The sequence below is a fragment of the Ornithodoros turicata genome, chromosome 7 (assembly GCF_037126465.1).
Source record: "Ornithodoros turicata isolate Travis chromosome 7, ASM3712646v1, whole genome shotgun sequence".
NCBI classification, from domain to species: Eukaryota; Metazoa; Arthropoda; class Arachnida; order Ixodida; family Argasidae; genus Ornithodoros; species Ornithodoros turicata.
In genome coordinates, this window is record NC_088207.1 from 40,351,479 (window position 1) to 40,379,074 (window position 27,596).

The following is a 27,596-nucleotide window of genomic DNA, read 5'->3' on the forward strand; positions in this document are numbered from 1 at the left end:
ATTAGCGGCACAGCGGATGTCTAATAACCGCAACGACCAAAGATGAATAATAATGTCGTTACCGAAATCAATTACGGTATTTCTTACGCTTTGCAAAAAAGTGCCGCTGGCACAGCACACACCGAAACTTTCGTTTTATCATAGTGTTATGAAAGTGTTCTACAACAAAGCTGCATATACTGCGATTCGGAATTATAAAAAAAAAAAAAAAAAAAAAAGAAAGAGGAAAACCCCAGCAAGGTAATTATTTGGGGATATTAAAGGGCCAGCGCCGTATTTATTTTCGCCATTTTTTAGCAGAATGAACAGAAACATATTTACTCAGAACACGCTCTCCAACGTGTAACCTAGCTCCCAAACTTTCTTTTCGTTCGTGGTATCTTCATCACAAACCTATTACGCTATCTCGGATAACCAAAATGTCGGACTCAAGAAAACGCTGCTTTTATGTTTCAATTCTGATCGTCTTATCCTCATTATGCGAGGCTAACATGAGTGAACCAGGAATTTTTCACTGTATATTATACACGTTCATTCTGTTGGTCGTTTTTATGGCTCTCCTTTACAAAATGGTCGTTTCCCTATTTGCCAACTTCTACGATACAAGACGCGAAAATACTTCCACGCCAGAATGTGATGCTGCACATACACACACACACACATAATTCGTAATTATAATCTACTCGCAGATGTGCTATACAGGCGAACGGTCCGTTTCCTCCTGTCCCTTGGTAGATCAACCATCTTTTATATCTCCTGATAGGGGGGCAAGACGCCAGCATTAGGCAAATGAGGCAACCAGGGAACTCTCGATCATCATTATCTAATGGAGACCTTAAGTAAGTCTAGGATGACGCGTAATTTGGGCACCCGTTATATGCTAGCACGAGAGGAACGCTTTCTAGGATATTTAATGAAAGTGTACAAGCCTTGCGTGTTTTTTGTATTTTAGTTTCTTTGTTTTTTGTTGTTGTTTTTTTTTTTTGTCCTCGTGGTTTGCTTTATATGCTGACACGGCTTTGCGGGTATATCGATAGACACCGCGGTTTTGGTGCCGGTGCCACGTCATTAAGGACCGTAGAATATGACGCCGAGAATTTTGGGAGTCGCCCCCTGGTGTTCACTGAACGAACCGTGTCTCGGGGATGTTCCCGGGCTGTATCCGCACATTGCATTGCGTACCGAGGCATTGCACGTGTAAGGGGTTGTCCGGCGTTGATATTTCCTGATAATGCATGACGAAAACGACATATGTGTTCCAAGTAAGTCGCATTTTCATTCCATTATGATAGTTTTTACTGTAAATAACGGAAACGAAACCGAAACGAGATTCCTCACCAGGAGGCGGCACAATGGCTTCACTCGGCAGAAAAACAAAAAAGTTTACGAAATACGCGCTGAGAATGAAACGTCTGCTAGTACTCGTATCTGCCTGTCTAAATCGTTTATTAACGTCTGGTAGCCCTAGTAAGGCAGATACCCGTTTACAAACCATCAACTGCGTTCTAAACAGTAAAATAGCTGTCATTATAACACGAAAACCGAAGCGTAAATATAGAATAATTCGATTAACAATATCCGTTTCCCTTCAGCTTTCCCCAGACGTTACAATATTCACAGTGAAATACGCCAGCGTACAGGAAGCAGAAAGTACACGGTTGTCATTGAGTTTTGCAACCCCTGCTGTGATTACTACATTTATTTCCCTCATGTACTGATTTGTTTTGTTTTTTGTTAGACTGCATTTAAGACACCTTGTGCGACCTTGTGTGTGAGAATCAGAACGTAACTCGAGCTTGACAGATTAACATGAGCATAACACATAATATACAGAACATGTCAAGAGGCTTCAGGACTAGATGCTTTTCTTTCAGCAGATCGCTGGATTGAGTGTGGAGAGGTGAATGAAAAGGCAATACAACCCGTAAAACAGTTTTGAAAAATGTGCTGATCATGATGGTGTAATCGTGAACTCGATGTTTGAAGCACTGCACACATTTTTGCAAAGTCACGTACAGCACGAAACCATGCCACGCGAAACGTAACGAATGGCACAACCGATTGAATAGCATGATCCTTCAAATGCTCTCTGCGGAACAGATTAGCACAAAATCTCGTGAAAGGCCAGCAGAAAACGCGAGTCTCATACTTATGGAAACGATATGCTCGGGTACTGCGCATACAATCGGTGTTGGAAACACCCACTCACGTCCACTCGCACACACACTCACACTCATTCACACTTATATCCGTCTCTCATCGATGCTGTGCGCATAAGCGGAATAACTTTGCAAACCTTCAACAACGCAGCTTTGCTAAGAGGGAGCATTGTGCCAGAAGATTATCAAACAAATAGTTAAAGCACTCTCCATAAGCTGTGCATCGCTCGCGAGCAACAGACTGCAGGAATATACAGCATGTTTCTATGGCGGCGCAACTACGCGGGCGAAGAGCAAGCATGTACTCGTACTTCTGCTTCTTGCTTTCGCTTTTTGATCATTTCATTCGTGAGCGCAGTCTTTGTCTTTCTCACTCCGCGCGGAACACGGACATCTGTTGCTCTCAAACGGGATATAAAAAAAAGCAAACTTGCGATAATTAGCGAGGCTTTCCTTTCCTGTTTCACGCGCATCAACAATATCGTGTTATCTTTGTGATTCTCCTTTGAAAGTACGCCGTGCGCTGATGTGCCTTTTCCTGCGCAGTTATCACGGAACATTCCACGCGCCTTCTTTTATGCCTATGGATATATTATAAAGCGAAGCGTGGAAAGAAAGAGAGACAGCGTTTGTGTCGTGATTGCTTGGCGTTTTCCGATGATGGAGGTCCATGTTCCCAATCGCAGTCCTGACCGACAGTACGTTTCTTTCTGTCTACTGCCTTCTCTTCACACGTCTAAGAATAACTATAGTGTGCTGAATTTGTGTTTGGAGACCCGTAGGAAACAACCCTAGTCTTGTATCATATACAGTGCTTATATTGTTAAAAAAAAAAAAAGTAGCTGCAAGAATCGCTGCACTTTTCTTCTTGCAGACGACACAAACTTTTTTTAATGGCTAACTATCGTGTAGGCTAGAGTCACTAAATAAGCTACGCTTATTTGGAACGCTTATTTGGAAGCTACGCTTATGGAAGCGTAGCTTATTTAGTGCCTCTAGTGTAGGCCAGTCCGTGGCTTTATACGACCACGCGGCTTGCCACTGTCACGTGCCACCACCAGGTGATCATCAGATTGTGTTTGCGGGGCTGAAACTGTGTAGCCACCACAGCAACAATACAAGCTCAAAAATAAATAAAGCGATTTCACAATGCATTTGAAGACTTTCAATAAAATTATTTAAAAATTTTATAACATTTCAAAGGAAGTTCCGCCAAAAGTTTACCGCCAACGGCAACCCTTTTGAGCTGCCGCATTGAAATGTGTTTCATACAATGGCCGGAGATGCAGCCGATTTTTTTCCCCCGTTGTTGCTTGTGCTGTGTTGCTTTGCTGTCCTCTCTATGGCATTCTTTATCGAATTTGCCTGGACGCGCTTTGGCTTGTGTTTTTCTTCTTTTCTCTCTCTTTTTTTTTTTTTCGAGGACAAAAACTTTGGTGTTAGAACGATAAAAAGTACTGCCAGGTACACAAGGAATTCCACAGCCTCCTAGCGGGCTGGCCAGTATGCTGAATATGCTACGACACTAGCTTTCTGTTTCCCCTTTTTCTGATTAAGAGCGTCCGCTCGAAACGTCAAGTATCCTAATCATCGTCCTCCCACTTATTTCCCCTTTTGGGTACACTAGTCCCGGTTTTTACTCTTACGAAAACTTTAGGCCGACGCGAATAGTCATAAAAGCTGAATCGCTGATGTTGATGTTGACGAAAAAATAATAGGAAGGGATTGAATTCGTCACACGACAAATTCGGCTGCTCTCATTAAACGGACCTCCCCCCCTCCCCCCCAAGGAAATAAAAATAGAAAAGAAAAACCCGCCGCTTTCGCGATAACTATCGGCCAAAGGCCAAATCACCCGTTAACGTAGCGCACAATGAATCACCCGGTCCTAATAGACTGACTCCAACGAATCACACGGCCCTAATAGACTGACTCCAACACACATCTCTGCATAAGAGTCAAAAGTGCTGCCAAAGAAGCCTCACTCTTGTCAGGTGCCCAAGGACCCGGAACTTTTACCAGGTCAAAGTTTCGGTTGTCCAGTCGCTCGAGAGCAGATTTCATTGTAGCCCTTTGAGGCCTCTGAATCGAATTTTTGGACCGAACCAAATACATGTACATCACTTAGAAGAGGTATACTTTATCACTCCGACCATCATTGTCATCACTCATATTATTTCCCCTAGCTATGGGGTAGCGTTCCACTCCAAGAGTGGGAAAACCTCCCCACTTCATCGTCAAAATATAATTGTTATTGTTGTTATTTAATAGCTTCTCTGGTGTTGTTCTCGGCCTTATCTTTGCAGCTTCGGAGCTGCTCGAATATATTCGGTTTGGAAGAGACATTCCTAGGCCTTGGGTCTACCTGTGCACTGGTTTCCTTGGCATATTGCGATATAATTTTGTCCAGAAGTTGGTTATTCCAATATCGACGGCGGAGAGCGGAGTCGCACAGGCACAACGGGTCGTGTAGGCACAGTCACCAACGGGCACAACGCCATCATGCGCATTAAACTTTACGGAACAACGCAGCAGGATTACAATGGGTAGCCTTATCGGGACGTGGTCACAGTCCTAATGGCGTCGCGCACCGCAAGCTTTCTTTTCCTCCCAACTTCGTAAATAGAATTTCTGCGCAAGAAGCATTGCGTCCCACGACCGTCATTATTCATCCACAAATGTCCTTCCCTCCTAACTTCTGCGGAAAGGTTCTCCCTGAGGGGCCTTCGAGTCGTCTTTCGCACCATGCCTTATCACCCCTTTCCTCCTTTCGACACATAAGGAAGCAAAAAGCAGACAAGTCACAACAAGCCAATGCGATCCAAAAGCAGCCATTCGTGATACACGTAGTAGTATACAAAAAAGGGGCTTTCTTCGTTTATTTACTTCTTTTTTTTTTTTGGTTCAACTTTATCTTGTATGCATGTATGGTTTTGCCTCGCCAAAGGCGTCGGGATTGTCTTGGTAGGCGAAATACGGGGTCTCATTATTTGACTGACGACACAGAAAATAGTGCGGTAGTGAACACCCAAAACAATCCTGAACTCGTCTGTCGCAGCCACGGTGGTCGCAGCGTTGGCTCCCAAGAAAGGGGTGGGTGGGGGGAGGGGTGACTGACGAACACTGTGAAATGGAACTCATGCAACGGGCCAATACTGTGTCCAATACTGGAGTATCCTAAATGTACCTTAAGTGGTTCTTCAAGTATTTGCTGCTCTACCCTAATTACTTTGTTTTTCAAGTATCGCTATACTGTACCTCAAGTACGTCCTCGCGTAGTAGCTCGTGCATGTCTAGTTGCAGCTATCTCCAGTGATGTGCAAGAGCTGGTTGCAGCATACCCCGGCGAACACATCGATTTCATGCTCCGGGATATATATACGTATATATATATTTTTTTTTTCTTTTTATCTTTCCCCCTAGGAACGTTTTCGAAAGCGTTTATGCCAGCGTCCTATATCTTCCTTTATCGAGGTTGTTGTTGACCGCAGCGCAGTAGCGTTGAAGCAGAAGCTCGGATAATAAACCAATATTTTATGTCATGAAAAAAAGAAAAAAAAACGTAGCTGCTTTTATTGCGGTTAGTAGCTGGACACGTAAGATGTTCCTTGGAAAATATTCGCGTCATACCTAAGCGAGTGAAGTGTAACACGGCGTCATGATTAAGCTTCAGAAGTTTTCCCAGCGCCTATCTCACAACGCCCCCAGGTTTTCTTATATGAATGTATCTTATTTGACTATACATGACGGTTTCAAGGAGGTAAGTTTCACCCCTCTGCAATGTTTAGCTCCAACAACCGAGTCGAATAAAAATCATCATCTTGAGTACCGCTCTCAAAGATTTATAGGTACTTATAGGAGATTATAGGTACTACTACTAATGGTGTCTCAGACTGGTCAATTAGGAAAGTCCGCCTTCCCAAGCCTGTACAGAAGTCTTGCACTGTATGGTACATTTAGCCGGAGCCTGTGAAACAATGACGTAAGCTGCCGTGGCATGGATGTTGGGAGGACCAGGGCTAGTCCGGGGTCAACCCGCTGCAGAAGGCGGCGTTAGGCTGGGTTGACAATCGACCCTTCGGAGTGCGGAAGGTGCTGAGCCCATGGCCAACGAGCACTCAACTGCCAGCTTTGCGAGCAGTTACACAGTTTTTAAGGGACCCCAAGCTGTTAGACGGGCTGTGACCCTGTCTGTGGCGTTCGTCGCCGCTTCGCGACATCTCCAGTGGGTATGGGTGGATGTGTCTGGCATTCCTTTCCTTAGGTGATCTGGGGTAGCCGGCCCTTGTGATGAGGGCTACAATCCCCAGTTTTTTCTTTCAATCATCATCACCATCACTAATGGTGTCTTCTGAATACATTCCCAGATATGCAAATTTTCGATAGAAGTAGGCATGCCCCACACGCCAACGCGACGTTAAATTCCGACTAATGCAGCGTAACTTGAAATAGCCTGACTGGGCACCCTGAATGGGTAATGCTTTTATCGTAGCTATGAGAAAATAAACCACACGTAGAAGAGTGCGCGTCTAAGCCGTGTGGATTTTACTATGGGGCTAGCACAACCAAGCTTGCCACAAAGCCTCGAGATTTAGGCAGGCTTGGGTTGGTTTGGGAAAATATAATGGATAATTTTACTTTTCCATGGCTATTTGAGGCCTTCGTGGGATTTTAACCCATACGAAGTAACAGCACGTCGCAGGCTCACTGGCAAACTTCCCTGCTTGGATGTTTGTCTTTGTGTTTGGTTTTACTGTTGAGTGCATTCTGCAAATAGGAGATCAGACAAAGGAGCTAGATCAGATTGTATCACGTGATGCGCTCGCTTCGGTGGCCCTTCTCCGCTTCGCCTTTCAGAGCGGATGGCGAGTGGCATGAATGTGGTATCACGTGATGCGCTTGCTTCGGTCGCCCATCTCCGCTTCGCCTTTCAGAGCAGATGGCGAGCGGCATGAGTAGTGAGTAGCGTCATGGTGGTATCACGTGGAGGGCCTGTTTCTGTCACCCTCTCCACTTCGTTGTTTGAAGCACGTGGTGCCATATTATAGATGCGCTTACTTTGTTACTGGCCTCGAACAACAAACAACTTTATTTAAATGATGAGTGTGAAGTTTCTCTATCGCTCCATTGCTGGCGTAGAACGATGGTGTAGTGCGCTTGTTTGAGTCTCTCCCAGGCTGACTAGCTGACTGCTGATAGGCTGTTGTAGTGTGAAGGCTCTCTGCTGATAGTTTCCTGTGGCGGTCCTAGTGACTCCTATACTGACCAGCTCGCGTGGCTCATGGTTAGCGTTCTGACGATGTCACGTCAAGACTGGGAGGTACTCGGGCTCGAATCCGGGTACCGCCTGTGCTGTCTGGGGTTTTTCCTGGGTTTTCCTCTGACGGTTTTAGACATGTCTGCACAGTTTCCTTAGAAGTCGGCCCAGGACACACATGATCTCCAAGGGCGTTAGTCGTGACGTTGCCCACCTCTGTGAGGCCCACAACGGCGAGACCTTTCACCACCACCACCGGCTCCTACTGATCGCAAGGCTTGTTCGGCTTCCGGGCTGCTCATGTAAGAGTTATCACAAGCGTGCTGAGAAAACAAAACAAAATAACATAACAATTCCTTGCACGTTGACTTTGTCTTTAGCGAAACGAACCACGCAAATAGTACAGTAGAATACTATCTGCACACCTCCAATATTGGTCGTATATTCGACCAGTATTGCCAATATCCTAGCCAATATCGGGCCAGTATGTTGTATTTCTTGGGATACTGCGTTATTCCGCAACAGTAGAAGTCCCATATAGGCGGTACCTGGTTGCGCAACCGTATAATTTCTCTGGTGGAGTAGCCCTGCTAAGGTTAACATTGGTGTAGTCATCGTTGATACTACGTTGAGCTGTCTTCAGCGTGTTCCAAAAGAATAAAGACAATTTATGACTTAGGAAAACGTTGGGGAACGAAGATACATTTGGGAACAAAATTAGGGGTATATGCGCTCAACACGCTTAAACCTACGCAGGAGCTCGTATAGTCTTCAGGTACTGTGAATAATAAACGACGTTGGGCAACGATTAACACGAAAGTCATTTGTAGGAAAACCCTCCTACACGGGGCATAAGCTCCTGCAGCTCATAATCAGCTACCGTAACGAATGAGGCTGGTCGACAGGCGTATCTTCCTGGCCAATAAGCGAGCCCAATTACGAGCTAATGATCTGCCACTGGGAGCCCAGACGCAGGGATCAATTCGCACCTCACCATTCTCTATGCAATTGCGTACGCATTTCCGATGTGCGTGTGTGTACACGATCGTGCTAACCCTATACGCTGATAGGATAGGTCTTTGAGGGCGACTTTGGTGGCAGGTGTCTCCGCTTTCGCAGAGCAGCAGACACCTGTGTAAAATATCACCGACAAGTCTGTGCAGTACCGACCGAATTCCTTGCACAATCTTAAGTTGGCCTTTCCTGGTGTTTCGCTCGAAGTGTGAGGACGTGTAGTCTTTTATGGTCATGAAAGGTTGTTTGTATGAAAACGATAGGTAGATGAAGAATGCTCATCATCCGTATTTTCACACCATCCTTAATCATCTTCACATAATGTTTCACGTGCAATGGGATAGGGTACTGCACCACCGCGGTGAAACACCTCATCTCATCGTCATCATTTATTTTTGTTGTTGTTGTTGATCATCCGTTTCGTAATGGGGTAGGGTGCTGCTCCTCCAGCTCGTGAAATGCGTTGGCATAAAGCGCCTTTTCCGGTCCATACTTGACTTTCGGGTATCCACTTCCGGCCTAATGTGACTTCCAGTTGTCCGCCTCCTGGCTATACTTGACTTCCGGTTCGACGCTTTCAATTACTATCAGAGGTGGGCGTTTGTCCTCACTAGCCTCGCCCTCACCTCAATTTTCTCGGAGAAAAATTTTCCTCACCTCACCTCAAATGTTTTTCGAAATTTTCCTCACCTCACCTCAAAAATGTTTTGAAAAATTTTCCTCACCTCACCTCAAAGGAATTTTTGAGACTTTTCGTCACCTCACATCACCTCACCTCAAAATTTTTTCCTAAATTTTCCTCACCTCACCCCACCTCAAAAATTTGTTCCGAAATGTTTTTTTCATCTCACCTCAGCTCAATTTTTTAAAGCTATTTGTGTATTCGATGCGCGTTGGCTTTGAGTGACTGCCAATGTAAATGCATATATCTCAAGCGTGAGTGCATACAGGGTGCGGCACGAAACGTGTCATTTGACCATTATAAGAAAACGGCTTAACGTAAAAATATGGGGTTAACAAATTTCTTCTGGACATTTAGTTTGTCACCAAATACAAATAGTTTCATCAATTTGCCATTGAAATACATTTTCGAAATTGAACTCATGAAATTGCTTAGTCAACCTCAGCTCACCTCACCTCAAAAACTTTGAAAATTTTCCTCACCTCAAAATTTTTTTGAAAATTTCCCTCACCTCACCTCACCTCAAACATCACCAGAAAAATTGGCCCTCACCTCACCTCACCTCACCTCAAATATCGTGAGGTGAGGGTGAGGAAACCCTCACCCTCGCACGCCCTCGTGAGGGTGCCCACCTCTGATTACCGTATTTTCACGCGTATTAGCCGCGGCTTATGCGCGATTTTTTTTTCGCGGACGCTCTGCGGCTTATCCACGGGTGCGGCTTATCTGATGGCTATTTTTCCCTGGTATTTTCCCTATACCCCGGATTAAACGAAAGAGCCGACAGTGCCTCATGTTTTTCGGAACAGGACCGCCCTGCCAGTGCACGAACAATACCGAACAGGGGCGGGTGTACATTCGAGTGGACTGACCTTCAGAATACGTTCCCTGACGCAGCTTTAACAAAAGGGGTGACAGTGATTAATGTCTCCTGGAACACCACTAACTCGTCAATCCACAAAAAACATGCAACAAGGGCAGAATCCGATCTTAGTAGACCACTAGGACTGACCTCCTTTGTTATACATCATGCCGATACCGGAATGTGAACCACATTGTTTATGGCCTTCCCTACGGTCTCCTTTGTCGGCAGACCCACAGGAAGGGTTCATACACCTGACATCGGGATAAAACGTGGTCAGCTAAGCGTCAGTTCTCATTTGACCTGAGCAGCAGCATTCGTGGACACGGCAGTTATAGGTAAGGCATGGCTCCATCGCGGAGGCACAGCTACGACAACGGCTTCGAACTAAAAGTCGTCGACGGACCAGTACGGGAACAGGGCATCTGGCAGGGAGTATGGCGTCGACGAGCGTTGAGGGTCTCTATTGATTTTCTTTGTGCATCATTGGTTTAGCGCGCAAAGCGGTCGCGTCGTATTACCCGCGGCTTATCTGCGAGTGCGGCTTATCTGCAAAAACATTTTCAAAATGTATCAAAAAACGAGTCCCGCGGCTTATCTGCGGTGCGGCTAATACGTGTGAAAATACGGTACTATATGTAGGTCCATTTAGTTAGCCTCAATTACCTTCAGTTACCCTTTAATTACCGAAGGTAACCTGCGGTTACCTTCGGTAGGTAGGTAGGTGGGGTAGCTAAGGTGAGGTAACCTTGAATTTCATTTAATTTCCCGTAATTACGTTTACTTGCTTTAATTACTCTCAATTTCCCTTTAATTGACGTTAATTGCATTTAATTACCTCCGGTAACCTACGGTTACCTTCGGTCATCTTTAGTTCCATTTAACCTTTCTCTTAATTACATATATCCGAGATTCATTACCTTTAAACTCAATTTTCTTGCTTTAATTACCTCTAGTTACCTTTAATTACCTACCTCATACTCTTAATTAACTTCAACTACTACAATTTGAAATCATTTTCCTCCATTTACATTTGCCATCTTATATCCCCTTTACATGTCGATTTATACCTCTGCCTCGGCGAGGCTTCACGCTTCACCATCTCATACACAGACACACCACACCCATACATACAGCTTTTACCATTTTGACACGCCTAATGCTAACGCACTAATAACTCAGGAAGAAGGTGCAGGCACAAGGAATCGAACCGAGGTCCTCCTGATTTCCGAGCGGTGACGCGATATTCTACTCTATTCCAGGCGAGGTAATATGGTGAAACGGAATGACGGAATCATGAATCTCCTCTCCCTTGTCCAACTCCTTCCCTAACGCGCTGTTATGCCCGTTCAAGCGCGAGCATGCGCAAACACGAGTGCCATGAATCATGTACCGCAGCACATTCTTTGCGAGGCAGACGCCTACTCGACTCGTTCTCGCGTACGTGTCAGCTCTATATGGGCGCAATACACAGCCGTTACGTTTCCGCCGTTGCTTCGTATTATTATTATTATTTCTTTCGCTAACTGAGTAGAAACTTGCGCGTTCTAATATAACTGCCAGCAGCGTGGAACGGTCTTCTCGCATCCTCCTCGCGTTCTTTGCTAGAAGAGAAACGGAATAGCGAGCGGAGTCTTTCTTCACAGCAGCTGTTGCATTCTGCTGCATTTAGTTTGCATGTTTCATCAACAGGGGAGCCATTCTTCGCTTTCTTGACATTTGTAGCGCGACAGTGTTCGAGCGAACAGGCGCCGTGTATGGTCAAAATTAATTAGCAGTGTCGCACGGAAAACAAGATAGCTTGTTAGTGTGTCTTGCTTCCGAATATCGTTTAACATCCGTTATTTATGAAGAGGCCCTCGGAAGTCTTCACCCAGAGGCCGTTAAATATATGCGAAAGCTGGGGGTGGCAAATTTAATGAAGACAAAGGAAGGCACGTAATGAGCATGTTTTTTGTTTATTGAGTATTATTACCCTGTGCCGTACTCTGTACCCAAACCCAAAAATCAAAATATTACTGGTCATTATTTCAATCAGACCTGCAGTAGCGTCAAATTCTTCCCCTGGGGAACCCACACTCGTTTGTTGTCTTTCTTCTCTTGTTCTCTCTCCACAACAGTAATCGACGGACCTTCACTTTGGTGTGACCTCTAAGGTCCTTCTTTGGAAAGCGGTGTTTCACTGCTCCTTTAACGGTTATTCTAAAGCTCATGTACTTCTGAAGCATTCTTCCAACTAGGCGCTCGCGTACGAACTCTTTTCTATGTCACATCGCATGACTTGCCTGCTCTGCACTAGACCCTACTTACATATCTGTCTTCATCCAAACATAAGGCTTTCGGTTCTCTTCATGGTGTTTTACGCATGCCTTCCATCACTGTCATCCGCAATAACTTTTTGCCCATACTATAATAGCGTTATCACTATTCGTTGCGTTTGTAATTGATGGCCCTCTTCCTAAGAGTAACCGGATTGTTTGTTTTCTCGTTTGAGCATACATCAGCCTATGGTAGGCTTTCACTAACCTGCCCTCCAATAATAGTGCGCTATTTTCTACGTTGAACTTTCCATTGACACGAAAGTCGCTGAATGAAAAAAGGAAAAGAAAAACATAGCTGTGACCAGGGGAACGAAGAAGAGATAAAGGAAAGGCGACGAGAAGAAAAACCCGAAAACATCGTGTGCTTCATTAACAACGCTTATCTCGCTGCCTTGGCGTCGGTTTTAGGAAAATTTACTAAAACTTCTAGGATGTTTGTTTTTTGTGTGAGAGCCAACATTTTCCAAATAGCCTCTTTTATGGCGGCTTTCGTTGCCGTCTTTGCTTGTCGTCTGCCGTGCATTCTAGGGGATTAGCCTAATTAAATTGGGGAATAATCCAATTCCCTCCACGATGCCTGCGTCACATTTATTTGATAAGGCGCGTCACGAATATAGGGGGCTTGGCTAACGTCGCGTTTCCCAATTTCACTATGGCGTTGTTGTGACTTGTTTTTCGGTGTATCATCGGATGTGTGCATACAGTCGTTATTCGTACGACAGCTTGCCATTCTGTGGCCATATAGCTGTTTGGGGGCCCAAATGCATTGCCGCGACCATTAATGCCTTTCGAAGCTACATGCGCGAAAGTTTACGCTTCTTCAATTTATTTTTTCCAGTGCATCGATCCTTACTGCGGAGAAAATGTTCTTGCTTAACTTGGGAATATGCATTACTACACTGACAGTGGAGGACAAGATGAATCCTCTATATGGAGTCCTGCCATAGTATTAAAGAAGTCAGAAGATTTGTAACGCCTGCACTTCGAACCAGGGTTGCGGAATGGGTCAACCATTCCATTCCTTTCAATTCCTCGGAATGGAAAGTATGGTCAATTCCCACTCCTGGAATGGATTGGGAACCCCATTCCATTCCATTCCTTTAACTCTTTCAATAAAAGAAAGGGACCGATAACCGTATACTTGTAAGTCCAGCAGTGCTAGGGGAGATTGACATTACCAAGCACGGAAAACGCGCAAAAACAAGGTTATTTCACTCTTGACCGTGTGCAGGTGCGGTACAGAGGGCGTGAGAGCAGAAAATAGCAGTGGGGGGGGGGGGGATATGTTTAATGCAAAGTAAAAAAAAAAGAGAGAAGGGAAAGGTTAGCCACGGTGTGGGCTTGCTATTCCCAAAAGCTGTCAAGCAAACAAAAGTCTCCTTGCAGCAGGTGTCCTTGCCCCAGCAGGTTTAAACCAAAACTTCCACTGGGGCACAGGGACCATTCCATTCCAATTCAATTCCTGCGAAAAATGCGTAATTTCATTCCTATTCCATTTCTAGGACAGTGTCCGCCATTCCATCCCAATTCCATTCCATCCCAATTCCATTCTATCCCAATTCCATTCCATCCCAATTCTATTCCGGGCTTTGATAAATCTGGAATTTCAGTTTAACTTTATTTTTTTAGGTGCCCGTGAACGCCGCTAAAGGCCTGGGTAACAGTGCACACTTAATACCTAATGACAATGAAACAATGGAATGACTCTGGGATCATTTCAAATCCAGAGTGGCAACTCCGCAACCCTGCTTAGGACTAATTATGCTAGACAGGCAAAGTCATAGTTACTACCGTATTTCCTGAACAAATTTGGAGACCTCATAAATATACTATGTACTATACCGATCAGTTACGACGCACGCGCGTGCATATACGCGCGTGTATAATATCTCATTTGCGTGTGTCATGCGTGTGTGTGACTGTGTATGCCTGACCTTTTTCATCGTCATCCCACTCATATGTTAACCCACATGCACTGAGGTATGGTACCGCAATTGTTGCGGTGAATCACCTCATCTCACAAGCTCTCCAACCATACCGTGGTACTATACCCCGACATAGGCGGCTCAAGTCACCGCTTCCTGTCTGGAGTACAGCGATCCCGAGGGTGAGGCTGACGGTTCCGAATCTCTCTGTGAAGAAATTTGTACCTATCTGTGCCCAGCGGCAGCTGACTGCCGACTTAATACATAACATCCAAGACCGAGTGGTAGTATACACAGATGGCTCCACTACAACGACTGGATCGGGGAGTGCATTTGTCACACCTGCCTATGGTGTTGAAAGTGGAGTGCGTTTGTCCCATGCGACATCGTCGACAGCAGCTGAATTGTACGCTCTGCTCATGGCTATGAAATATATAGCGTCGGCTGCAGTCCCTCGTTTCTGCACGAACTACCAGTGCTGGCAACCCTGTAGTTGCTGATGTTGTGAGACTACGCGCAGAGGCGGTGGCTGCTGGACACGACATGGTCTTTCAATGGATTCCAGGAAACTGCGGCATACCTGGGCATGAGAGAAACTGATGTTCTGAGGCTGGAACAACAAGAAGGGACAGATACAAACAAAGCCTCAAATCGCCTAAGAAATCAACGATCTTCGTCATACCTGGGCATGATACGGCTGACGCGGTGGCACGCAGAGCACATCAGAAGCGTGCGTCACGACTCATATATTTCCGACAGTCAGACGCTAGGGCCATGTTGACTGCTTTGTGTCGCCAACTGGCTGAGGCACAGTGGCTCTCCGGCGGGGCTCGCGCCTCGCTGCTACACCGCGTTGACCCGGAGCTTGCCTCTACTTTCCTGACATCGTCCCCTAGGCCGTTTGCGTCACTTTACCACCCACCGGCTCCGCCTCAACGTGCCCTACAGCCGACGTATTCTTCACAAGCTTGGAAAGGCGGATTCACCCAACTGTAGCACCTATGGGACTGTTGAGGACACTGAACATATCCTATTATCCTGTCCACGGTACCAGCAGCACAGACAATATCTACAAGCTTCCTTAGCTCGGCTGGATGGCAGACCATTTTATGTCGTTAAGGCTCTGGGCCCTTGGACACCCGGTCATCAATTCACGCCATGCAAGCGTTTCTGCGATTTTGCGCAGACTCCAAGTTGGTGGACACAGTGTGACTGACAGTGTGTGTGGACAGTGTGTGTGGACAGCGTGTGTGGACAGTGTGTGTGAGTGACTGACTGAGAGTCTTTGTCACTCATTGGTTTTATTCTAGATAGCCATTTGTGCTTTCCTAAGTGATCTGGAGTAGGCGGCTCTCGTAATGAGTGCCTATTTCTCAATTTTTTTTTCTTTTCTAATCCACTCAACTCAACTCAATCACCTCATCCGATCGTCATTCATGTAGTAGTTTTTGTCGTTCTTCATAAATCTAGAATCATCTCGTGCGCAAGTCAAGACAGGTTTAAAAACTCTGACAATACTCATTTATTTTAAGCGTAATTGCTGAAGAGACGAGTACGTGTACTACAACAAAAATGCGATAGTTTTGAGCCATTCATTTTTTTGTTTTTTGTTTTTTTGGGGGGGGGTCGGGGGTGTGTGTATCCAGACCTTTGGTATTATTGCATTTTACCAATTGCTGTAGGATTGTATGGGATTTGTATCCCATTGTATTATTCAAATTCCATTGTATGGGATTTGTATTGTGGGATTGTATCTTTGTGTTTTTGAGAAATTACCCGTTTTCACCTTTGCGTATTTTGTACCCATATGTGTACTTAATGTATTTGCATGTGTATTGTGCTAAACAGGCACTGACTGCCCATGGCTCAGGTACCACGTCAGGCTTTGCCTTTTGGAAAAGAAAGAAGCGCGAAAGAAGAAAGAAGAAAAGAAACGCGAACTTGCCCTTTTAGGGCCTTTGGGTTATGAAGAAATGAAATGAAATGAAATGAAATGAAAAGCCAGCACATGCGCATATCACGCTTCCCGTGCAACATTCAAATACCCCATAGGTTGAAAATCTTGCGCATATCCCTGGTAAACAATAACAACGACGAATAAATCGTGACTCATGACCTGGACGAGCGGCATGGCCGAGTGGGCCAAGGTGGCCGCTCGTTGGTGGTAGCCAAGGTCGTGCTGAAGACTGGGAGGTGGTGGGTTCGAATCCTACCGTCTACTGTGCTGTCTGAGGTTTTCCCTGGGTTTTCCGAAGACTCTCCAGACGAATGTCGGCACAGTTCACCCTGAAGTCGACCCAGTACGCAAACTAACCCCCTGTCCCCCACTCCTCCCTGCTGGCCTCTCTCCATCTGTCCACGTCTGTACGGCGCTTCTAGCCACAGTTGCTTCGCGGCCCTAACGCGGAATTAAAAAAAAAATCTATGGCCTGGGGTGATTCACCGGTGGAGAGCAGTACACTACCCCCATTACACGCGAAACATGTGAGATTTGAGAATGAAGTTAGTTTGTTCGTAAGGAAAACAAAATCGAGAGGAAATTGAACTCTTCTGCTACTGCTACTCCTGCTACTCCTAACATAAATTCTCACCCCACCCCATATTCACTAGTAGTCCATAATTATCCACTGTTTACAATTATCCCAAGATCATGCACAGAGGATTCTAGAAGTCCACTATCCCCATGCACATGTATCCATGTATCCTAGTGGATAATTGTGGACTTCTAGTATAGTTAAAGTGTTCGCTGGTAACCTGTGCTGAAAGCAGCGAAATATGCGATCACATTGTGACGCATGAGAAGAGGTAAAAGTATGGAGAAATCACGCGACGAAGCACGTCTTTCCACTCACAGGGCACCAATAAGGACGTACTCGTAGGATTCTCTTCAAGTGACCCTCCACAGGATAGTGTACGTTCGCCTCGCGTCGAGCCGTTATCTCCTTATTTGGGGGAAAGAGCAATGGAAGTCGTTCTCCGAGCACGCGCGGTAAGGGAAACACTGCGGTGCAGCGCAGACAGTCGGCCTGCTTGCAAAGCGCATAGCGTAAGGACAGAGTAGGACACGCTGATTTTTTTAGTCCCTGTATTCCCTTCTCATGCATGAGAAAGGGAAAAAAAACGATCCACAAATAATGAGAAAACGAAAATGGCCTCCCATAACGAAGCATGCAGAGTAGAAAAAGATATAAGCTATCTGAGGTGCGAAAGACATTGATACGCAGAAGGCTGAATGGCTGACGCTGCCACTGCGTGAGCCTCTTCTTAGGTGTGGAATTTCGTTGCACGCCCAACCGACCGCGGACTCAAACCCTGTATCACACACCGTCCGCCGAACTTACACGTTCCGATCGATATCCTATACATCTATATCAGCTCAACAGAGTTCACAAAACATCCGAAGTTTTCAGTTTCCGGCAGAAGCTCTCCCATAATGCACCTAGCAACCAAGCGGGAGAACGTCTATATCCGACACGAAGTCATACGATGTTGTTTTTGCAGTATACATCAGGCAGTACGCAGTCTACAAGCATTGAGCCCGTTGGACCATCACTCGGGCATATATCTGCCGTCATGCCCCAACGATTTGCATTTCCCCTGCCGAATTTCCCCTAGGTCCCCGTTCCTTTTCAACGGTCGTCTGCGCACCGGAGATCGAAATCTTATTTTCCATATGAAGCGGCCTTGCCATGTTAAAGCGTCCGTCAATCGGGAACTGCTTCCTACCTCGCCATGATAATTTCGCGTCTGCTCTTAGATTATCATTCGCTGCGATTTCTGGCAAATTCCCATATCATTATCACGAGGGCTTTCTCGTACTACTGTTATCAGGGACCCCAAAGACAGTGTAATAAGGGGTCTCGTTGGATAGGTTACAAACGGTTTAGATAGATGATTCACGAAATGTTCAACCTACACTTCGTTTCTGGTTGTTTAGTGTTAGAGATCCGCGAATATTTGAATTTCGAATACCGACACTAACAAATCTATATTAAGTTGGAATTGCGAATCGAAGTGAGGTCTCTTCCAAGTTCGAATGGTTTCCTAATGTAGGGTTCTTAACGCTAAGACGCCAGAAGGAAAGGTATGAAACAAAGTGAGCGCTGCTTCACGACGAAGGTTCGTTTGGTTGTTTTCCGTTTTGGTTTGTTCGTTTTGGTTTTTCTTTTCTTTTTTTCCCTTTCTTTGCTGGGATTATCAAGCCGCCGTAACGCAAGCTAACCTTTCCCTCATTTTTTAAAATAATAAACATATATCCCCCCCGCCCCCCATCGTTTGGATATATCCGCATGCATGCTGTGTATCTGTGTGTTTACTGCAGGCTGTTTGCTATATACTATATATGTGCTGCAGGCTATATAATATAACCATCTGCATCATATCCGCCTCTATTAGACTATTAAACTATTCGCTTCGCATTTGCTTTGGGTGTGTAACTATTCGCGTCGTATTCGATACTGTTATGTAACCACTCGCTTCGTACACGATTTGGTTATGTACAGACGTAAGCAATGGGCGCGCACTCGACTCTGTTAATACAACCATCCGCTTCGTACGCTTCGTGTCCTACTGAGGGGCATATGCTTAATAGGATGAAAAGAAAAATGGAACTGTCAGCTTGCTATTCCAAAAAAGAAAGAATCCCAAAATAAACAAAAAGAAAAAGAAAGAAAAACCGATCGGGTTACGTAACCATTGGCTTCGCATTCTGTTCGTCTGTGTAACCAGAAATTATTCACGAGTATCCCTACATCAATAATAAAAAAAAAACTGCTTCCGGTGGGTTCGTCCTCGCGTTCGAAAGCTTTCCAGCCATGTATGGAGTCGCTTCGTTGTTGGGACAATTGTAAGGGTTCTCTCAATGTTCCGTACCTCCTATCGTGCCCGATGCCCCTCCTCCGCCTCTGTGAGCACGAAGGAATAGGATGCACGCCTATATTGAACGCCCCCCGAATAATGTTGACACCCATCTAATAAGGACGTTAAATAGGCTGCTTCAAGCAGAGGAGAATCGCCCTAGAACTGGAGGTCGTGCTGGCCAGTGTCCTTTCCTCTTCCTCCGCGCTCTCTGCAGGCGATAGTTGACCGCTTTCATATCCACCAAAATAGCCGATAACTCAGTGCTCCTACAGTCAAGGAACGTGCTCCAAATCGTATAGGGCGTGCAAGTAACTAGGTCGTCCTGAATCACCCTACGCCGTCATCATCATCATCTGCCGTTTAAATCTGTACGTCGGTTCATAACGTCTTGGATTACACCCGCCGTTTACTCCATCCGATCTTCTAACACAAAAACCGAATAGGTTTGCAAATGTCACTTCTTGACGCCTGGTCACTCTGGGCGAAGTCATAACGACACCGCGGAGCTAAGACTCAGGGCGGAGCGCGTCCATGCGACGCACAAAGGCTTCACTGTAGCCTTGCAAGTGCACTCGAGCATTACCCGATAGTACCGTGCAGCCAATATGTGCAGCCAATATGTATCGATCTCGCACTCGCACGGCGCAACAAATAACGTCGGTTCCGCTCAACTTTTAAAATTCCTCAGCAACTCAATAAGGCCATCATAAAGGTGAACGCGCTATGGATGATTAGTCTGGACACTTTCCGCAAGTAACAGCCACGGGAAGAAAGTGGCGTCAAACTTGATGGGTTTATGGATTACAGCGTCCAAAGTTCGATCGCTCATGCCACGTGGGAGAGGGTGGCTCTGTCAGCGCCTCCGTGGGGAGCCTGGGTTCTTGTAGCGTGGAAGATGGAATCCCTCTGGCTGCGGTGGCTGTCATTTAGGGATGGCATCGGCGCTGTAAAGATGTTGACATCGATTCGTTTTGCGCGCATCGCCATAGTATAGATTCCCCGAGTTGATACTTGCCTCGTCGTCGTTTTCAGTCGAAAGAGAAAATGCATTTGCCGGGCAACAATTTGTCACTGGTAAATGGCTATCCTTTGCTTAATTTGATGACGGAAAAAGTGATGGGAAAGATAGAGTCCGCGAAAGGAGTCACGCGATCGAAGCAATTGCGTTTGATGAAATGGAGTGCGTGATTGGGTGGTAGAAAATTTGTGCTCCGAAGCTCCTTTTATTAACCGTGTGTGTGTGTGTGTGTGTGTGAGTGTGTGTGGGGGACATGTTTATTGAAAAAAAAAGAAAGAAAGAAAGGGAAAGGAAAGGCTAGTCAGGCGTACGGCTACTTGCTATTCATTTAAGAGAAAATAAACAAAAACAATCATCATCATCATCGTCAAACAAAAACCACACACACACACACAAAATGGGCCTTAGAGGCTGGTCGAGAGGCCGGTGGCACGAGAGAGGCTCATGAGGGTAGTCGTAACCGCCCCCTGGATGTGCAGGACAGGGCCGAGCAGGGAGAGCAAAGACAGGGTACCCAAGTTATCGCGAGTGGCGCTAGATAATCAATCTTTGAGAGAGATACCGGTTGCAGGATAATAGGTAACGCGCGCGTGTGGATGTAGAAGATACAGCCAGAGACAGTTGTTATTACCTCCAGATACGTTCCTGACAAAACAAACAAAAGCGTTACGTTGACTCGGAATTTTTTTTTTATATTTCAATTCGGAAAATTCAATTCATCGCGACTGAAAATCGACTAAGGGAGTTACCATAGATTACGGCAAAAAAAAAAAAGAAAGAAAAAATAGAGAAAGGACGGAAAGGAAAAACAAAAATCGGAAGAAAACAAATCGTCGAAAATACCTAGCGCTGACTCCATAATTTTCAGAAAAGTATATTTTGATAGTTTGACATGTCAGGTGGCGCATCCAGATTCCTGTGCATGGACGCTGTGCACTGCAGAATGGTCACGTGCCTACTAGCCATCCCATCTCATTCCATCCAGTACTCATTTTACGCGATACCTATACTCCGATGGCGACGCTTCTAGATAACGCGGTCATGCGAATTAGCATATACACATTAAACTGAAAGGTTATCATGAACATCTGCAGGTCGACTGTGTGTGTGCGCGCGCGCCCTTCGCAATGTGTGAGCATGTGTGAGCAACCATGGAACCCGGCAGTTCCACATGATTCCTGCTCTCTACACGAGTCGTAGGAACACGGGTCCGACGTCTCAGAATAGTCGAAAGGGATATGTTGTGTGAGTCGGCAGCTTGCTATTTCCCAACCATTCCCAAAGCACACTGCAGAATTGTCGCTGACGTCTCCAGGAAAAATCCTCCCGAACATCCCTAAGGGTTTTCTGTGACAACGCTGCAGACAAATCCGCATAATAGTCAGACACGGACACCTACGCACTATCCTTCAGAAACTTAGGATCCTCCATTGTGTAACTAGTGTGTTCTTTCAAATCCTCGCATAGAGCATTCATATATACCGCAGAGCGTACTTTTGTTATGCAAAATAGAAGGCTACAGAGATCTCGCGTTCTTTCAGATCCTAACGGCGTACGCAAATAATGTTTGCCGTAACTCTCATCCCGATTTACTGTAGCATTATATGCACAAGCATTATCCTATAGCCGAGCTGCGAAGTATTATCTATTTTTGCTTTTACTTTACAAGGGAGGCTGCACGAATTCTCCCATCAGCAGCACTGAGTGCGCATAAAGATTTGTTTGCGAATGTACGCGTGTCTAACTGGGTAGCAGTTATTTAGGGACGACTAGAAACTGATTCAGCGTCGTAACTTGCCTTGGTTCTCTGGCAACGCAAATGCCGTTTCGATACAGTTCTAAAACAGAACTTCACCGCATGCTATGCTACGCCTTTTTGTGTGAATCAAATTATTTATTTACTTATCTATCATACGTTAAAGAGCCCACTGGGGAGTTGCATACCGGGGGACATACAATTATACAAGAATGACAAATCACAAAAAAGCCTTGCGCACACTAGATTAGAATGTGATGTGATCGTGGGTCGTGGCAATATCTTGGTTTTCCTTTTCTTTTTTTTCGTGCCTTTCGGTTTTCCTACGTCATGACGAAGCTTACCTGCACCCTCTCTCTACTCTCAATATCTGAGTAATCTAGTTACTATATATGCGATGGACAAGAGATGGTTTGAAGATGGGGGCTTAATCGCTTCATCGTCGTTACGGTCGTTACAAGCTAACGAGTGGCGGGAAATTCAAAAAGGCGGGCGGTAAATTTAAAAAGGTGGGCATGTGATAAAACACGTGCACGGCGCTCTTCGCGCGATACGTGAAGGCCGTGGTACACGTCACGCGCAATGTGTCACGTGCCCACCTTTTTGAATTTCCCGCCACTCGTTAGCTTGTAACGACCGTAACGACGATGAAGCGATTAAGCCCCTTGGTAGGCTTAATTGCTTCATCGTCGTTACGGTCGCCGTGCACGTGTTTTATCACGTGCCCTTCCCGACGAGTGCCCCGCCCCTCGTTAGCCCGTAACACGTAACGGTCGGATATGAGAGCAATACTTTCCGACAGAAGATTCCGTCGTACTTGGGCGATAAGACTTTAGGAAAGAAGTCGTGTGACAAAGAGGCATGCACTCTGATTTTGTGGATGTGTTCGCGACCAGCCGGTGTAGTCGGAATATACAAAACGACGTGGTCGACCGCATGTGTTGTGATATATCTTGTGAATGAGGAACAGCCGAGCAGTGAGACGTTTATGGCGGAGAAGTGGTTCCATGCCGAAGTCCGTTTTAAGTTCGGTTAGCACTTGAAAGGCAGGAATTGTTGGATTAACCACGTAAGTGTAACAAAAAGGCGTACACCGCTTTTCTATGGCCAACGATGTCGTTCACAACGACGGCTGGTTATAGGAAATACCATGCCCCGAAGTTCCGTTTTTAAGAGTGCACTCAAGCGCACAGCGCTGTCCAACAACTCAAAAGGAAACTGATTGCAGAAACCAATCACAGGTCGCTCCTTTTGTTCAGAATATTTTATTAACATAATTACCTAATTACACAAGTAACTGCCCCGATTACACTTTGCTTTTAACTAAGACGATAACAACGTAAATGCTCTATGCGTGCAAACTATCGTTACAAGTATGTTAAACTCCTTTGCTTTCTTTCTTTCTTTATTTCGTTCTTCCTTTCTTTCTTTCCTTGCACCCTTCTTGAGAAGGGAACAAAGGCAAAGACAACGAGAATATGCCGAGGCAAGCTGGAAACATGTACGACACAAACACGTGAGTCCCACAACGCCCAGGAATCAATGAAAATCAAAATAACGGCGTGGATAGCATCCCTAAACCGGAGGGAAAGCAGGTGGGTCTACGTAGGTTCGATTTTTGGTGTTAGTACTTTTTTTCCTGGGGCATTTGAATTTCAGAGAACGCTTGAAAAGCAATATCGTTCGCACAAGGATCGCGAACGCATCTCCACATTTTCTTTTTCTTTTTTTCGATCTGTCAATCAAGATCACGAACAACACAACGGGTGATGATGATGATGATGATGATTATGACGACGGACAGAGTAAAAAAAAAGAAGGAAGATACGGGTTAATCCCGTTTCGCTTGCATTACTGCGAACGGAACGGGATAACAAAGCCGAGTGAATAATACGACTGTTATTAATATTAATAATGCGACTGTTCGGAACTGTGTGCGTTCAGTCTTCCTCCAAAATTACGAAACTTTGCACGTGGAATCAACACGTGACACATGTTGGGCGGACGTCTTTCATCCCGATTGCAGCACACGACTATAGGCTGTTTAAGGTACACTGTGGGTACTTTCACTTTGCAATGTTGCCCGCGTTAAGCTGGTATACACTAAATTCGGTATATGTCTCGATCGATACTGGGAAGATATGCCTGATATTCATCCGAGAACAGTATGGAGTGTCCAGTAATCGGAAGAGGAAATGGTATAGTGAAAGAGAAAGTACATGCATAAACGACCCGGAACCTGTCATTTATTCGGCCCCTTAATGTAAACGTCATCTTCCCTTAGAGTTTCCGAGAGTCCGAAAAAGTCATCGGGGCTTAACATTTCAGATCCAGACAAAGAGGAGAATACTATGGGCCTAGGTTTTCCTATTCCTTTTCTCTTTTTTTTTCAATTGAAAATCAATAGTTCAGCCAGCGCCTTTGCGAATGTGCTCGTTTACGGCTTCTTTGGGAAGAAAGTCACACGAAGAGAGCTGAAAGGAAACGTCTTTTCTGTCGTGACCTTTCCTAGTTCTTTCTTCGGGTCGGCGAGCAGAATAACTCTACATGCAGCCGACCCGTGACCGTTCATTTCCGTTAGCTGTTCCTTCCCGACGAACTAGACAGGAAAGCACGTTTGCAATGCAGAGAGAGTTGTGGAGAAACGTGGAAATCAGCCCCGTGGGATCTCAGAACACACAGCTTCTTCTTTTTCATTCCTCGTCGAAGATGGTAGCAATGTCGGGGAGGTAAACATTGCTTCCATCACCGAGTGTCGGAGAGTTCCGCCGGCGCGCGTTAAAGAACCCCAGGTGGTCGAAATTATCCGCAGTCGTACCCTGCGGCACGTACAGCATGTAGCCTTCGCCACCTACACTCTTACAAATGAACTTCATCGCATAGCACGCGTCTAGCCAACCATCATTTCGAATGATATCGTTATCTGCCCTAATTTGTTGAAAACGGGAGGCGTGACAGTTTTGTCGTTCAATAAATATATATTCTCCCCCCCCTCGTTCATAATTGTCACAAAAAAGGGGTACGCCTTCCGTTTTCAACAAACCAGGGAAGATAACGATATTATTCGAGACGATGGTTGGCTAGAAGCGTTCTATGACGTGATGCTCATTTCCAAGTGTGTTGACACAGTAAGCCTGCTCACAGCCTCCTCTCTGCGGTGGTGACGGATGGTGGCGATGCATGGTGGTGACCATGGCACTGCTTGCCGTAATCGGCGCAACTTTACGGCTATCGCAGGGGGGGGGGGGGCGATCGTGCGTCCTGGGCCGACTTCACAGGGAACAGTGCCGACATTTGTCTACGGCCTATGTAGTTACGGTCGTGATTGGTAGACTCTTCGGCACATGTTACGTCACGTCGCCCAAGCGATGATATTCCACGCCGGAACTGGGAGGTGACCGCCCAAGCGATCACTGCTTTGTCTCTATAAGTGGTACTGCATGTACCAGATAAATAGCCACATAAATAGTCATATCTATGCATGTGGCCACATAAATGGTCGCCTACTCACCTTACGTGTAAATCTACTTCCTGTTATTATCATTATTACTGCTTATTCTGACTCGTTGAGTTATCGGCTGGTTGCGTAGCGGAGTGTTGAACGCTATAGCAGTTTGAGAGTAAACCTTGGGAAAACTACGTGACAAAGGCTCGGTCTACTCACAATCCAGCAAGAGGGTGCGTTCACAGAGGGACCAATGGGGTCGCTCCACGTACAATAGGAGAGAGAGGGATACTTGGAAGCTCCGTAAAGAGCAGACCTGCTTGCATGTAGCGTACTGCCTAGCAGAGGGATAGTATGTCGCCGGCCTTACTTCACCGGAAACTCTGCTGACATTCGCCTTGCGTTGTCCGTAGTAAAACTCAGGGTAAACATCCGGAGAGCCTAGAAGGCTGAATTGTGCAGCTGTTCAACAGAGTGAAAATGATGTGTGTGAGACATTCGTGTAAATAGACTCCAAACTGTTATATCTGAACTAGATATGTAGAAAGCAGGAACATGCGAATACATAGTATGATAATGGAAGCATTCCGCTCAAGTGGAGGCTATATACCGCTATATCCGCTTGTATACTTTAGCTATCCGCTCTCTTCCGGTTTCTAAATAGCTTAGGTATATATGTACATCATGTGTATCTATCCTGTTACCTCGGTGAGGTTGTTCAAAGTAAATTTTGTGCAGACTTGTACGTGCCATCAATACCGTATTCAAAATTCTGTATACTGTTCGTGTTACCTATTTTAGTATCTCACTCAGTACTTCTTGGAAGAGGTGTCTGTACCCTGTTTCAGATACCTTTTTGAGTATCTATTACTCGATTCACTTATTACATTTCGTTTGGTCGTAGCATGTTCATGTAGTAGCATGTTCAGCTTCACATCAAGGTGCCCTTGATTCCACGTTTCTTCTTTTTTTTCCCAGAGCATTGTGGAGGACAACTTAGTGACCAAATAGATTATTGATTATTGTTCACAAAAGAGGAAAGCTGATTAACGAACACTGCGAAGCGCAACTCCTACAATGAGACAATAATGTATATGCACAAAAAGAGAAGAAGACGAAACAGCAATTAGCGAGTGTCTTATACGTACTTAACTTTTTTTTTTTACTACTCTGTTTGGGTTACTTACTATTCCACGTACTGTATCTTGAGTACGTTCTCTCTTCAGCACTTAGTATCATATTATAAATACGCTTTTATAGAGCCATGTTCATGCCTGACTCGCTGAATGTATGCTTACAAAATATGAAGAGACGTTTGCACAGAAAACTTCGAAATTAAATAAAAGGGCTAACGTTTATTGTAAATACATTGGATTTTAAACAATTACGAATTTGTATAACTGAAGGAGACTTATTATGTGAAAAGCAGCAGTCGCTGAAAAAGGGGGGAGGGGGGATGCGCCGCTACGGCAGTGGTGCAAGGTTTCTTTCCGCGAAACAATCGTTAAGCCGAAGAAGTGAGAAGCACGTGCGCTGGTGTAATGAACCTGTAGGCCCATGTCGTCGACTATGAGGAAGAGACACGAATTGACTTGTCTTCCTTTCTTCTGCTCATAATCTAGGACATGTTACCTACAATCGTTAAGTTCCACAAGATGACTTCATGTGAATAGTGTTTCTTCATGAACCCCTACAATGTTTGTTGCAGGTGCTATACTGGATGATGATGACCGTGACTCGGAAATGGTGTTCCGGCAGGCCATTGACGCGGTTAACAGTGATCCCAGATTGGGGAGACATAGACTCGCAGGAATAGTGCAGAAAATCAAACGCCACGATGCCTTTCATGCTGGAAAAGCAGGTATGTCTCCGTATCATATCGATAGTTATCACTTATTAGTTAATATTCCTAGTAAGTAAACATCAGTCTTTTCGGGATTGCGGGATTTTATATACTACGTTTATACGACGTATATACTATGTTTATACTACGTACGTATGTTCATACATATACGTGTATATACGTGTATGTTTATATACCCGTTTTATGTACTGGGATTGTAGTACTACGCTGTTTTAAGGTGGTCGGCTTTCCTGCTAGAACCCCTAGCTACGAGGTTCTCACCTGTGTAGCCGACGACTGCTAAGCACGTGTTCGCCATCTGTTCAGTTATAGCAGAATTGTATGTAACGCGTTATAGTAATTGCGTTATTAGTAATCAATTATTTTTTCAGTAATTTTTTAACGTAATCAATTAATTTTGTGATCAAGTAATCTTCCAAGTAATCCGATTACA

General features: G+C 45.3%; 1 protein-coding gene across 2 annotated transcripts in view; it reads left to right on the forward strand.

Annotated features, from left to right (window-relative positions):
* Positions 1–27,596, forward strand: part of LOC135401104 (glutamate receptor ionotropic, kainate 2-like) — a 174,022-nt gene that overhangs the window by 73,445 nt on the left and 72,981 nt on the right. The window contains exons 1-2 of one of the 2 annotated variants that reach the window (XM_064633283.1): positions 26,823–26,939; positions 27,008–27,160. In XM_064633283.1, the coding sequence (XP_064489353.1) occupies positions 27,043–27,160 (118 nt within the window). In that variant the 5' untranslated portion in view covers positions 26,823–26,939; positions 27,008–27,042. Of the gene's footprint in view, positions 1–26,822; positions 26,940–27,007; positions 27,161–27,596 lie in introns of those variants that run through there. The other variant, XM_064633282.1, reaches the window with a different exon arrangement.